General features: G+C 45.1%; 1 protein-coding gene across 15 annotated transcripts in view; it reads left to right on the forward strand.

The window, feature by feature from the left end:
• AAK1 (AP2 associated kinase 1) overlaps nucleotides 1–15039 on the forward strand; it is a 67417-nt gene that overhangs the window by 26811 nt on the left and 25567 nt on the right. For 10 of the 15 annotated variants that reach the window (XM_021374729.1, XM_021374733.1, XM_021374730.1 and 7 more), the window contains 11 exons: nucleotides 934–1015; nucleotides 2775–2907; nucleotides 3760–3863; nucleotides 4694–4773; nucleotides 6233–6387; nucleotides 6476–6744; nucleotides 7541–7771; nucleotides 10244–10473; nucleotides 11034–11191; nucleotides 11571–11690; nucleotides 13099–13194. In XM_021374729.1, the coding sequence (XP_021230404.1) occupies nucleotides 934–1015; nucleotides 2775–2907; nucleotides 3760–3863; nucleotides 4694–4773; nucleotides 6233–6387; nucleotides 6476–6744; nucleotides 7541–7771; nucleotides 10244–10473; nucleotides 11034–11191; nucleotides 11571–11690; nucleotides 13099–13194 (1658 nt within the window). The remainder of the gene's footprint in view (nucleotides 1–933; nucleotides 1016–2774; nucleotides 2908–3759; nucleotides 3864–4693; nucleotides 4774–6232; nucleotides 6388–6475; nucleotides 6745–7540; nucleotides 7772–10243; nucleotides 10474–11033; nucleotides 11192–11570; nucleotides 11691–13098; nucleotides 13195–15039) is intronic. The other 5 variants (XM_021374732.1, XM_021374734.1, XM_021374738.1 and 2 more) reach the window with 2 other exon arrangements.

The raw sequence follows: 15039 nt of genomic DNA on the forward strand, positions 1-15039 counted from the left end.
ACAGCCCAGGAGGGCATGGATCAGGGATGGAGCAATTGCCAGGTCCCGCTCTTGCTTTAGTTTTCACATCAACGCTGCACAAACCTTCCTGCTCCATTAATGCAGTACTTTGGCTGGAAAACGGTGTGTTAGAAATGTGTGTGAATGTTCCCTTTCTGTGAGGACTCCTCATAGCTGCATGGACTTCCTAGACTTGCTTCACTGAAGTTCTCTGAGCTCTCCCAGTCTTTCTGTGCAATCCCTTTGGAATGCTTTATTTGTACACTTATTAACGAGCCTACACAAACCTTGCCCTTAGCAACCTCTTCTTGTGATCAAGCCAAATGGCACGGAAGGTGATACAGCAAAAATTATAAATGTACTGGTAGAAAACCTTAAGGATCTCAAACTGTGGCTCAATTTCCATCTTTTTTATTTACTTTCTAAAATGAGGCAGATTCTAGTTTGAGTTGGAGCTGCAAAATAATCTTTCCTTTGTCTACAATGGCTCTGAGCAGGAATCCCAGCATGGAAGCCTGTTTATTAGGAGCCATGTATCCAGTTACAATCTTTGTAGGTTGGCCAAAGGCTCAGCAGTAAGGACACTGCAGAGGACGCTTGACTTCTGACCTTGTTAATATTCTGAATTCTTGAATGTTTGTGTTCTGGCTCTTAAAAATACGATCCTGTTTTGTGAGTAAACTTCTTGTTGTAGAAGAAACCTTTGCTTTTGCTTTGGCTTCCCAGGGTGGTTTGCAGTGTCAGTATTTTCTTGTTAGAGGCATGCCCCAGATACTGTTGTTGATAATCTATTGAGAAATATCTGATTTTTTTCTTTAGTGTTTGCCCCAAAACAAGTAGGAAAAGTATTAATTTTGAACTGTATTAAATGTGGCGTAGTGAAAATGCATCTGATATCCACGTTGAACTCACCAATAGGTCTTTTTGCTACAGGTACACTACGCTGTCATACAGAGCACCGGAAATGGTCAACCTGTATAGTGGCAAACTTATTACTACAAAAGCAGACATATGGGTATGTATAAAGCCTACGTAACATCACACAACCAGACTGCAGTTTGCTTGTGTTGCCCTAATGACAGGGTAACTTTCTGGCTGGGGCCAGCCTGGTTTCCATAAGGCTGGATAGTCTCTGAGTAGAGGGTTCCTCTGCTTGACGTTTCTGAGTTACTGCTAAGCAGGCTGCCTTGTGGGCAAGACATGATTGGTGCTTTGCAGGCTGCTTTCCACGTGGTTTTAATGTAGAGATGTATGAAATTTGAGCATTGAACAGAACAAACATGGTTTTGTATCATAAAACAATTAAAGAAAGAAAATTCACGGTGTTGTGACTTGTGCTTCTGTTGAGCGAGGGTGTGAAATCAAAGTTACTGGGCAGAGGAAGATGGAAAATAGAGAAAATAGACCTTCCCCCAGGAATAATAGTATGCTTCTGGGCAATGTCATGCAGCTCAGAGTCATCAAACCCGGCCAAGGACCAAGCTTTTGTACTGCTGTTTCTAATGAGGAGTGAATCTTGCTATGTTTTCTCTGTTGAAAGCAAAATGCAGCTGTGGTGTAATCCATTACTCGATAACCTAACAACGAAAGGATGATAGGCTTCCTGTGAATTGGGAGGAAAAGCCTTTGTTGATTGTGGAGAAGTGGCAATTCAGCAAATGAGATGTGTTTAAAATGCTAATTTGGGGTGTGTTTGTAGGAAGCCCTGCACTAGGAAGCAACAAGGAGGCAGAAGTGTAAGGAGAGTGTTTATGGATCCTTGGTAGTTATGTTTGCATATACAAGAGGGAGAACTGCTGGCATGGCATCAGCTGGGAAGAGTCCTCTCTCTTATCTGTGAGCTCAGCCAAGGGTCAGGAACGCAGCAGCTCCTATGGGGCTCTTGCAGTGCTGAGTTCAGTGGGAGGTTTGTAAACCCGGGCCCCAGAGCAGCATTGGGTCGCTTGCCTTGCTGAGCCCCAGAGAAGCAAGAGCACAGCTGTAACAGCGTGAAAAGATGGGCAGGGCCTCAAAGGCAGCTAGAGGAGAGCCCTGGGTTTGTACCCTTTCTGACCACGTGGAGAGGTGGAAACAGGCTCAGCCTGCCCTCTTGTTCCTGGCCTTGAAGGAGTTCTGTTCTGGTCATCTGCTGTGTTCCCAAACAAATGCGCAGTGTTGTGCAGAACACAGCCTCAGCTTAAGGCCTCTTGCAGTGACTGTCCTGCTTGGCACCTTCCTTTCTCCAAAACTCACTGAGGTTCTTTTGAACCAGAGTACAATTTAATTATCAAATCCTGTGACAAAAGCCACAAGCTGATGGTGAGTTGCTCTGCATTAGGAAATGTGTTCCCCTGTTCCCTCTGGGACGGCAGCAGTGTTTCATAATTAGCCCTTTGTGCAAAACTTATATTTTGTTTTGAAAGAGGTGGTTCTCCTTGCTGTCAAAGGCAGCACAGAAAAAGATGAGCCCGTGATACAACCTAGCAGCCTGCTGCCGAATCTGTATATATAATCACAGATAAGTAATGTAAGGGTTGGAAGGTTGTGCAAACTGGTACAGTTTAAGCTTGGTAACTAGTGGGTATTTTTTTTTGTCAGAATAAATGTATTCAGGATGATGGCTGCCATTTGCTTTTCCTTTGTTAACTTTGCTTTCCCAGTATGCGAGGAGCAGGAAAAGGTTTTGTGCACCTACATGCGGTAGCACATACTGACGTAAGGTCTGTGTAGGTCTGGGGATCTTGTTGCATCTTTGCTTCAGTGAGTTAACTCACTGCTCTGTTCCCTCCCTTCAGGCCCTCGGCTGTTTGCTGTACAAGCTGTGTTACTTCACTTTGCCATTCGGGGAGAGTCAGGTGGCGATCTGTGATGGCAACTTCACCATTCCAGATAATTCTCGGCATTCACAGGACATGCACTGCCTCATCCGTGAGTGTCTCTGCCAGTGCCCTGAGCAACTTCCACTGAACTTAAGGGGGGAAAAAAGTCTTTACATTCTATGCTCCTGCAGCAGAACAGTTGGCGTTACCTATTGTGAGAGGCTCGCTTTGCACACAGGGATGGATGAAATGATTTTTCTCCTTGCTTGGGAGCTCGTTCTTCAAAACACAATTGCAACAGGGATTTCTGTTGCACTGGGCTCTGTGGAAAGGCAGGAAAAGAGACAACCACTTGGTTTAAGTGTCCTACGTGAACCTGCACAATGAGCCTATTTATGCAGAAACGTATTTCTCCAGTGACAAATCTATTTGGATAAGGAGCTGAAAAGAACCACAGTGACTTAGACTAGTGATAAGAACTTGTCTTTTGTGAATTGAGAAACAGAAATGAAATGATTTATAAATAACCTACTGCCTAGAGTGAGTGCGTAATTAAGAGTACAGTGCGTTACTCTTGGCAGAGCTGGGGAAGCTTTCTTTTCAGTACAGCGTATTTTTAAAATCTTTTCCTAGCCATAGCCCTGAGTAACAGAGTTGGATTTATTTTTGAAGCAGCCTGGTATGTTCTTTGCTTATGCAAAGGCAGCGGTCTGCGTGTCTTCCTGCCCTACAGACTCACTAGGGCTGGGTCAAGCTCTTTTTCCTGTGGGTTCACTTGGAAATGCAGAAGTCAAACCCTGCACCATTCCCTGACCAAGCAGTCTGTGTTTCCCCTCCTTGCTCTAGAGCCTGCAACAGCTGCTGTGAATTACTCATAGGAGTGTTTAAAAAAAATACGTATTTCCTAGTCCATCCTTGTATTGAATCTTTATCTTGATGTTGGTATCTTTATCTTTTAAAGGGTATATGCTTGAGCCAGACCCTGATAAGAGGCCTGATATTTATCAAGTCTCCTACTTTGCATTCAAATTGGCAAAGAAGGAATGCCCAGTCCAGAATGTCCAGGTGAGTGGCGAAGGAGTGGGCTTCATGTAGGGCTTTGTGTGAGGAACTGGGGGTGGCAGTTGCTAAATATTGAGGATGCTGCTGCGCTACATTGATGACTTCTACAGCTCTCTAATCAGGAGGGTCTATTTCATTTCTTGTCATTAGCAGCGCTGTATTTTTTTCTTTAAGGCAGTGTGGAAATCAGGGTTTTGTTTCATATGTTGATTATTTCTGTTTCTGACTTGCATCCTTGCCCAGTTCCCAGCATGAGGCCAACCAGGAGACCTTCTGCATGTGAACATGAAAAATTAGGCCATGCTTGTGAAACCCATTTGATTTCCAGGCAAACTCATCATAGCGTGTGTAATTTGCACTGCAGTTGGTTTTAAATGCAGTGGTTTTGTCTGCTGTCTGGCTGAGAGCAGCCAACTTGTGTTTGAACTGCATCAGACCTTACACAACCACCTGCCCCTCCTTAGTGTCCTTATAGAATTTGTCTGAAAAATGGCTGACAAGTATTTTTTTTTAACAGTATTATGGATATCTGTGACGTGAGATCTTATGCTGTTGTTTCCAGATTAAAAAAAAAACATAATTTCTTTCCATGTTTAGGTAGCTATTTATGATCTTTACGAGCAAGACATTACAGTTATGCTTGTAATTTTTTATAGACTCGCTCAAACTCCTCGTATGCCATTAACAATGAAGGGTTTGTCCTTTGCCCAGCATGAGGAATAATTACTTCGGGGATCCTGCAACCTCCACATTTCATTGGTGTGCTTTTGCAAATAATTTCTGACTATTTTCTGCCTTCCAAGTACTAAACTCGGTGTTCTTGGGACCTGCAGAACTCTCCAATCCCTGCTAAACTCCCAGACCCAGTCAAAGCAAGTGAAGCTGCAGCAAAGAAGAGTCAACCGAAGGCCAGGTAACCACACCTTCATTACAACCAGTGTTGTAATGAACCAACAATGTTGGCTGTTCATTACAGCCCTCTCTTTGACTGTGTATTGTCTCTGCTTTCTATTAGAAAAGATACTTGGCGTATTTAGCTGCTTCTTTGTGGGCTTACATTTATACATCAAGACAAACACTGCAGTCCTGAGGCTTTCCTTCAATGACATAAATATCCATTGATCTGAAAGAAGATGCAGATGCTGGAAATTTTTGTTTGAGAGGAGGGAGGGATTTGGGCGATACTCAGCATGACTCAACAGCTAGGCTTTGTCCTGGAGACATTGCTTGACAGCAGCGCTTGAAGTTCGTGCACTTAAATGAATCTACTGTGTCATCCATCCTAAGGCAGTACCCAGAGTACCTAAGATAAGAGAAGGACTGCAGTGGGCCTGGAATTGGCCCAGAGAACACAAGGCGGCTGAAAAATTGCATCAGGAGCTATTGCTGTTTGAGTTTGGCCCTCAGCAGTTGATAACCTGACCCAGTAATTGCTGTGTGCAACTGCTGCGATTTCTGCAAGAGCTGTGTAATTTTTTTGGCCCACGCCATCTCCATCCAAATAGCCTAATGAGTGGGGTAACTGCTGTACTGTTGTGGTTCTTCTCCTCTCCTGCTGCTGCTGGCTCCTGTTTATAATACTGTAATAAAATGTATAAATTCTGCTGGACAAAACTTCTGCCTTATTTTACTGCAACGTGAGTGTTATAGCAGTGGGCAGTCCAGAAACACCAGTTTTCTTACTCTGATATAGGGCATCTCTGCTCCTGCCTCAGTCCCAGGAGTCTGCTTTGTTTGTTTTCAGAATTGAGCACAGCTACTCTCACGTTAGCAGAACAACTTTGTCTCACAAGGAGACGCATCCGCAGAAGGACAGGGTGATACCTGGCTGCTTGGCTCTGCTGCTGTGCCTTGGTGGAGGATGAGTAACACTGAACAAGGATCAGAGGATGTGCAGTGATCTTAGTCTGGGGTAGATGTACTAAAGTTAAGGTGTTTCTAAAGACACCAATTCAGACAACTCTGCCCAAAGGCACCAGCTGCTCTTAAGCTTGCTTATCCTTCATCTGCTCATCTGCAAATCTAAGTGGCCTTAAGCAGTATGTTGTAGCAAATATTTGAATTTGACAAGTTCCAGCTGTCTGATAGGAAAAGATACCACAACTGGCAGTCATCAAAATAATGTTGGACTGACTGTTGTGAAGGCATCTACTAAGCTCTACTGTGCTTGCAGCTTTCGGGAAGAGGTTGTCCTGTGTTATCTGGAAGCATCTAAATGTTTCACCTTTATCAGTTGATCACCTTTAAGGCTGATTTATGGAAGTGTGTTTAAGCCTATGCTGTGTGCTGCTTGTAACAACTCTCAGGCTAACGAGCTGTTCTTACTGCTTCTGCTGGTGATTCTTCTTTTTAATTGTTGTGTTATTTTGTAGGTTGACAGATCCCATTCCTACAACAGAAACTTCCATAGCACCCCGCCAGAGACCTAAAGCAGGACAGACACAACCCAACCCTGGAATCTTACCCATTCAGCCGGCCCTGACACCTAGAAAGAGACCCACAGCCCAAGCAGCAATTCAGCCTCAAGGTGAGACTCCTGGCTGTGCCATGTCGTGCTGCTGGGCTTTGGTGCATGCTGATCACTTAACAGATCCATTTTCTTCTACCAATTGCAGGGCCTGCTGCTCTGGGCAGTGGTCAGCCTTCGCTCCCTGCAAGTGTCCCCCAGCAAAAAGCAGCTCCGCAAACAACTTCAGCGCAGCCACAAGCCAAGCAGGTGCCAGCACCCCAGCAGGCATCGCAGGCACAGCCCCAGGTCCCTTCTGCTCAGCCACAAGCCACACCTCAGCACCAACAGCAGCTTTTCTTGAAGCAGCAGTTACTGCAGCAGCAGCAGCAGCAGGCTGCATATTACCAGCAGCAGCAGGTGATGCAAGCTCAGCAGGTGAGCAAATGTGGCAGTGTTTGTTATGTACTTCCTTTGCCAGATATGAATGTACATCACTGCATTTAGAGCAAGCTCTGTTTTCCTTTCCTAAAGGATAGGTACAGTCCTTATGCATTTTTCCAATGTGTTTCCAGTTGTCTAGCAATATTTTTTTGCAACACAAGACTATCATTTTTAACTGTCAATGTGGAAGGCCTTGAGACGTTTTTGTCCTGAACAAACATAAAAGGAGCAGTGCTGGTTAGGGTTTTATAGCTCAAAGTGTTTCAAAGACTTGAGGTCAGTGCTTACCTGATGAGCAGAGGGATAAAATTTCTCCTGCTCTTTGTAATGCAAGAAAGCTGTCGTGCCTTTTTAGCAGTCAGATCTGTTAGTGTGGTAGACTGTCATGGTAGAGAGGCCTGTGAAAAGCTTGTGTGTTAGATGGATTTGTCTAGATAAGACATGCTTAACTGAAGTGTTTATAGCAGCACAGATAAGTGCAGAAGCGTGTTTAACAGTGGAAGAAGCAAGGGGATAATGAAGCTTCCTGTCCTGGGGAAAGATTTAAAATAAATAAAAATGGAAAAAGGAGTTTAGGACTGCAGGGAGCCTGCTGCAGGCAGGTGTAACACAGAAGGGAGCTAACATCAGGCCAGAATGCCATTTTGTGCAGGTGGCTTCCAAGCCATCCCACCTGTTGCTGCTTTGCCACTTGCAGTGGCTATGACCAGTCTCGTGGTTGGTTCCCTGAGTTCTACTAGCCCAGTTCCCAGCTGTACAGCAGGTGTCTCAACTACTGGTTGTTTCCCAGTTCCCAGTGATGCAGCAGGGAGCACCAGCGCAGCAGCAGCTGATGCAAAACTACTACCAGCAGCAGCAACAACAGCAGCAGCAGATGATGGCCCAGCAGGCAGCGATGCAGCAGAAGACAGCAGCAGCAGCAGCAGCAGCAGCAGTTCAGCAAAAGCAACAGGCTCCAGCAGCACCACAGCCCCAGGCCCAGCAAAGTGCAGCCCAGCCAACGCCGCAGCAGGAACAAGCGGTAAGAGCCTGGCAGAGTAGATGTAAGTGGCTGTTTCTATCTGTCCCTCCCCTGTCGTATGTTAAACTTCCTTAAATATTTGTGCTTCATCAGAATGGGCATCTGGAACTACACTATAGCGCTGCTGATTTGTGACTCCTTGAGTATTGAGGGCTGACACAGAGGAATGTGCAAGCGGCCTTTCTGGTTGTTTCTGGAGTCGGGTAACTTGGGATACTGAATGCTATGGGAAGGAGGACTTTTCAAGGCATCATGTTTTAAAAATAAATACCTCATCCACTTTTCTAATCATCTGACTGCATCCAAAATAAAAGCTCTTTACTTAATGGAAAATGTAGCTGTTAGCTGGCTACTTTCCTGCTGCAGTCCGCAGTGTTAAAGGCAGGGGAGCTGTGCCAGAGGGCAGGATCTATGCTGCCAGAGCACCTCTGCAGTGCATATAGCAAGAAGCTGTGCCTTTTGCGCTCATTCCTGCTCAGTCACATCCACTCTTTGTTTTTGGGAGTGCAAAGGGATGCCCCAAACTCCAGCTGCGTGTTGGAACAAAAGTGTGTGCGGGCACCAGGCAAAAGGAAGCCATCCATTATTTTGCTATACCAGGTTGCACGTGTGCAAAGCAGAACAGTATCTGATAATAAACCTCTTCAACTCTGCAGTGTCTTAGCCCAAACTAAGGGTCAATTCTTGCTTGCTGGTTCGTGAGTTACCATTCAGGGCCTAAGTAATCTCCTAGGCATTCTTCTTTTAAAGTAACATCAGGTGTTAATTTGACTAACAAAACTGGGTAGGTAAGTGACTTGAGTGATGCTGAGGCATCACAGCCTCCTTTTCTTGCTTTCTCTGTGTCTTAAGGCTCTGTTGTATTCACTCCTTCACTTTCATATTAATTCCCATCACTGAGCTGCTTGCTAGGGTGAGGTTGGAGCTCTTGTGCTGCTGGTTTTGTTGTGTTGGATGACCTGGAGCAAGTCAGCCTGAAATCTGAGCAAGTTTTCACTATGTGGGTGAAGTCCATAATTACCCTGCTCCTTTAAGGAAGAAATGCCTGGTGCACAGTACTGAAGTGCATCTCTAAAGAGCTTTGCTGTGATTGACTAGCACGAAAATATTCTTAATACTATTGAATCAGCTGGACTGAAAATTAGCATCATCCCCCTGCCCCTACAAGACTCATCAGAATGGATGCATCTGGAGACTTTTCAGCTCCTGTAGCAGTGAGGAGGGGAAAAACAGTGACTGAGTCACTTAAAAAATGAATAGGGAGACATCGTCTCTGAAGAACAGGCTCTCTGAGCAGAAGATACCATGCCAGGACCTGTCAAAACCTTTTCAAGTTGCAGAACTTCAGCTTAATAAACTCTGCATTCATTTCTGTGGGCGCTTTGGCACTGCCCATTTATTTCTTAGCACCAAATGTACCATTCTGCAATGACCTATATAGCAAGATTTAAGTTGGGTGCATCAGCAGCAATCAGGTCAGCTTGCTTCTCAGCCCTGCTGACTTAGTCTGCCTGAAAATGCCAGATAAAAAGCAAGGCAGCTAACCACTTGTTTTCTTTGCACCACTTGTAGTTAAGCACAGCACTGGGAATGTGACTCTTTCCTCATTGCCCTCTTAGGTTTTCCCAAGTCTTTCATCTGTCTTGCCTGGTTGAAAATGTCCTGGTGCTGATTGGGGAGCAGAGAGCTCTAGTGCCCAGGTAGTGGAGATGACATGCACAACTTTCTGCTCTTTGCATCCTGGCTTCCCCTCTTTAAAACCAGTCAGTGGCTGGATCATGCTATCACTGAAAGATTTTTTTGAAAAACAACATCTGAATTGATGTTGCCTATAACCACAAAACAATACTGAAAGCTTGTATGGCTTTGTGAGCTTAACACGAGGCTGAAGTAATCAAAAAATAACATCAGTTTGAGGAAACCCTTGAAATTTCCAAAGGGTTTGTAGTTGAGTATTTGTGTTTCTTTCCCTGCAGATTTTAATGGCATATTATGTTCTTGAGGTCCTTGTTTCTGTTTGTGTGGGGAGAAAACTAAGAAAGCTTGCACAAGACTTCTGCAGAAGTCTTCTGCTTCTTTAGAAATTTGAACCTAACCACACACTGTCTATTCTTTGCCTTGCACAACGCTGTCCAAACAGCAAGATTTCTGCACCCTGTGATCTGATTTCTATGATCTACCCTGAACCTAAGCCTCTTTACCCTTGAGCAAGCTTTTGAGTACAGGTAACCTTTTCTAACCATAGACAGGGGAGAAAGTACCTTCTTGTGCAGCTGTAGTAATGCAGAAATGCAATGGACCACCAATTTCCAGCCCCCTGCTTCCTCAGATGCATTTGTTTAGCGTGTTGTTTTTCTCCAGACTATCTCTGATCCATGTCTAGGAGATGAGATCCTCCAAAACGTAGCATTTTTCTACATCGTGGCTATTGTTCACGAAAGGAGAACATCATCATTTTACTCTCTTTCCAAGATGCAGGCACAAATAAGGCAACAGCAAAAACCTCAAACCACGCCACCTACAGCGGTTCAGGGGCAGAAGCTGGGTTCTCTCACCCCTCCGTCCTCCCCCAAGACGCAGCGTGCAGGACACAGGAGGATTCTGAGTGATGTGACCCACAGTGCTGTTTTTGGGGTTCCAGCCAGCAAGTCTACCCAGCTCCTGCAGGCAGCTGCTGCTGAAGCCAGTCTCAACAAGTCCAAGTAGGTGGCTGCTCGTTTGGTGTCAAAGGATATGGAAGGGGTGGAGTGTAGATGGGACTTCTCAGGATCTTCCTGGGCTCAGCTCTGAGGTGAAGATAGGCTGGTATAAATTAGTCATTGCGTCCTCAAGACCACAGTGTAGGGGTTGGCAGAAAGTCACTGAAAAACCTTCCAAGGGCAGAAGTCCTTTCGAGTGTTTCCTCACTCCCAAAAGGCTGAGCAAATGGGGTCTTCAAATGGATTACTAAATCTGCTCAGCTGCCTCACTGGTAGCTCTGGTGCATGCTTCATGCCTGTGGTGTAGCAGCAGATCTTCTGCAGGAGCACTTGCTGATGACTTTTACAGTTTTCATTCCTGACATCAGGATGCTCAGACAGATTACAAATATGTAAGCCCACCTGGTCCTAGCATTCTGGGTGTGCAAGTAAAATACCTTGCAGAGTGTTTGAAGTAAGAATTGTAATTGTAATGCAGTAGTGTGAACCAGCTCATGGTGCTGGCCAGAGAATTTCAGATGGATTGTTAATGACTGTTGTTTGCTTGGGATGATTGCATCCAGGTCAGCTTCCACTACGCCCTCGGGTTCCCCACGGACCTCACAGCAGAACGTCTACAATCCGCCCGATGTCTCCACGTGGAATCCATTTGATGATGATAACTTCTCCAAACTCACAGCTGAGGAGCTGCTGAACAAGGACTTTGCAAAGCTGAGTGATGGTAGGTTCATGGAGGTAGTTTAGTAGCAGCCTGCTCTCGAAATGAGAAGTGGCGTGGAATGATGCTTTGTCAGGTGCTACTGGGGCATTCCCATGTAGTAACGACCTGCTGTGCTGTAAGAGCTGAATTCTTCCAGTCTCTCTTCCCAGTCCCTGTTGTCTTTGAGCATGATCCTCCAAGGGATAGGCACTAACTGCTCTTAATGTGACCTTAGTCAGTTGATTGTAGAAGCTACACTACAAACTCAGCTTTATCTGCAAGTTGTGGTTTGCAGGAAAGTCCTTAAGTCACTCCCTGAAGTAGTATCCTAGAAGTATAGGTGAGTAAACAACCTTCAGAATGGAAGTTTTTTCCCCTCAATTTGTTTCTGGTATTCCAGGGAAAGTTCCAGAAAAGATGGGCAGTTCCACAGAGAACTTAATTCCAGGTTTCCAGCCGGCTTCATCTGCAGCCCAGGCAGATGCATTTGGTGGCTCCTCTTCCTTCGCTGCTGGATCGGGTGAGTCTGAATGTGTCCTACAGGGCAGTGTCCTGCACAGTGCTGCAAGAAAGCAGCAGCTCTTTGTCACAGCTTCTTTAATAGGAAGGTAAAACATATTAATTACCACAGTTTAGTAGAACTGGGCTGCAACATCTGTAGGCAGATGTGAAGCTTTTGGTGAGGTAAGAAGCTTAGCCAACCTGTGAAGTTCACAAGGAAGCTGCTTATATGTTGAGGCTCCACATAGCTTCATTGTTAGGAGTAAAATATGCAGTATGCAATCACAAACTTGGACTCTAGCATTAACTACACATGGTGGAGGATTTCTCTTGCCAACTGTTGTTAGACCGTGTGGAGCAGGACTGATAGTGTCTCTGCCACAGCATGAAAGAGAATAACAGAGACTGGAGTGAGCAGGAAAAATCTTTAAAGGGAGAGCATGGTTCGTTGCATGTTTCTAGTTCTTCAGCTTCAGGAGTTCTCACTGAATGGAGTAATGACCTGAAAAACACAGTATTGGCAAACTGCTTGCAGCAGCAACGCAAGTTATCCTCTGCTCTGTCATACACAGCCATGCAGGGGAAAATGAAACTGATGCTTCCTCACTGAAGCAGACCAGCTGTTGGCATAAGGAGACCTGGGAAGAGACTGGAGAATCCTTGAAGGATTCTTTAAGGGGCAAGATCAGGCAAATAGAAATAAGTGTCAGTGGATTTATGATGAGAGGTTTAGAGGAGCTTATGACAGAGCTTGGTAGCATGGACTCTTACCTGGGGGTTAAGGAGTTGAATTCCATGACATAAGAGAGCATTCCAGCTGCTTGTGTCCTGTGAACAATTTATTCCATCGGCTTTTGTGGAGGGATGTTAAGCAGCAGCAGCTCTGGATTCAGCTGTAAAATACTTTCTGCAAAGCCTGAGAAGCACCTGCACGTTCTGGGCTTTTTGGACCCTGAAGCATGTTCATTTCTTGAAGAAGTTGTCTTTAAAGTGTGGAAATTGTCTGAGCGCAGGCACTGGGATGGTTGCTTCTAGCCCTTTTATTTTTCTTTCCTCTTAAACATGAGCCTGTCTGATGCAAGATGCAGTATCTCTTAGACAAAGAGGCCTTCCATGGGGGCTGGCCTGCTGTGTGTCCTTGGCCAAGGCATTTCACTTTCTGTGCTGCTGTAAAGTGAGATAATGGTACTTCCCTTTCCAGGACTATTTTGAGATCTGTGGGTTAAACTGTATTGGAGATCTCTGGTAATATTTCTGTTTTGTTCTGTAGCAGCATAAACTAGTTCTTGGTGTGCATGTGTGTGTTGCCAGGCCATAGCTTGGACACTGTAATATTGAGCTGTGTTGTAGGATGTGAACATTGCTTGATGCTTTCCACTTTTCTCTCTTCCCTGTCTCACTCTGCCTTTTCTCTTCATGGCTACCAGCTGAAAAAATGAAAGATATTCTGAGTCTGGACACTAGCCCTCCTCTTCTGACTGTGCCTGATCCTTTCATTCCTCTCCCATTATCCGACACGCCAGGTAACCAGAACTGGGTTTATGGAGGGTGGGGACTATTGTCATTAGTTGTGTATTCTTAACCTTAGAGTTCTATTTTCAGGCACACCTGAAATCCTGGCCCTTTGTCAGTAGTGCTGGGCAACCAACAAGTTCTGCTGAGCTCGGTGGTAGTGGTGATGCATGGCACGTTCTGACAGTGAACATCCACGTGGAGGTGTGAGCAGTGCTCAGCACGAGAGCCCCCAGGGTTATCAGGTGGTTTCTAAAGTCAGCAACATTGGTGTCTTTTAAAGGTTCAGTATTTCCAGCCAAAAAAGAAACAAACCATTGGGTAATTACCTGTGCTCACTGAAGCCGTTTTCAGATCAGCTTCTAACACTGAAATTTTAGTTTTCATTACTAATAATTATTTTCTGTAAGAACTGGTGTTTCTTTGGCTTCCCAGGTCTTACTGCAATTGCTTGCTTCATGTGAAGCACAAGTTCACATGTGACCTTTTCAGATTTGGCAAAATGTGCTAGCACAGTTGGTAGCTATTTCCATTTACTTTGCAGTACTACTTGAAAGTCTTTCCTGCGTGCGTATTTCTGACTGTAGGAGCCAACACTTTTTAGCACAAGATTATGTAAGTGCTTAGGAGCTTATTTGCAAATCAGCGAGGTTTGGAATATGACGTTGTTCTTATCATGGAGATTCTCTAAGCCCTCTGGTGAATGTGTGTGACAGGTCCCTTCTTGTCAGCTAGCTCCAGAGGACGAGTGATTGTTCCAGCTCTCACCCTTGTCCTCAGCTCAAGCTCTGAATGGCTGGGACTTTGAGGACCAATGGCTTTGTAAAGATGACATCTTTCCATGGAAAGTTAAGCAATTTGGGGACGAAAGTCTCTTTTGTAGAATGTGCTCTCTTCTGGTTGGTGCTCAAAGAGCATGAGAAGTGCATCCTAGCTGAAGAGAAACAGGAGTTATTGGCAGTCTTTTTCCCCTATGTGAGCACGTGTGAGGATCTGACCTGCCCAGCATTAATTCGAATAGAACCTACAGAAGGTTCAGTGCAGGTTCTACTCTTAAAATGTTTCTTTTTCCCCAAAATGCTGATAGAAATGTTGGTTTTCCTAGCGTGAAGCTTGTCAGCCCAGGCTGCTATTTACTTCTCTGCCTGTGCGCTCAACAGCTACATACCAAGCTGGTTGCTTTCCTTTATTGTCAATTGCATCTTGATAGAGCACAGCCATACAAAGCAGCAGGCACAGCCTTATCTGCAGGAGCTCTGAAATTATTTGTAGTGCAGAAACTGCTGCAAAGAAAACTGCCTCTCACCCTTGCCCTTGGGTGCAGATAAAGGGAGCAGCGTTGTCGCAGTTTATGGGGCCAGGTTGCTCATCCCATAAATCTGGCCCAGACTGGTTGCATTTCTTTACAGGCAGGTGCTAAACCTTCTGTGGTTGAGTTCTGTGCATCTGCTTCCGAGGGTGCAAAGTATGGGCCAAGGGCAGGCAGGAGATCTGCTTTTGTTGGCTCCCTGCACGTTGCTACAAAAATAAATAAAAATCAGATGTCCTTGTTTTTTGTGTTTTTGAACATAACATTTGATGAGGCTACAAGCTCCTGAATGCTCTCAGGAGCCAGAGCTATGGATTTATCCTTAGCTTTCAAAACTGATAGGTGTTGTCTGTGCTTGTAGATGTAGCAGAAAGGATTAAAAATAAATAGAAGTCCTTGTTTTGGACTCCAGTTTTCAATCTGTGACCTTTGTTAGACCGTGCCTGTGTTACCTGCACTGAGTGCCTTGTGCAGAATAGCTCCATAGCAAGGAGAGAGGACTGGGATGTGAGGGAGGAGTGTGCTGCTGTGCTCGTGGAAGGCTTTC

The sequence above is a fragment of the Numida meleagris genome, chromosome 21 (genome assembly GCF_002078875.1).
Source record: "Numida meleagris isolate 19003 breed g44 Domestic line chromosome 21, NumMel1.0, whole genome shotgun sequence".
NCBI classification, from domain to species: domain Eukaryota; kingdom Metazoa; phylum Chordata; class Aves; order Galliformes; family Numididae; genus Numida; species Numida meleagris.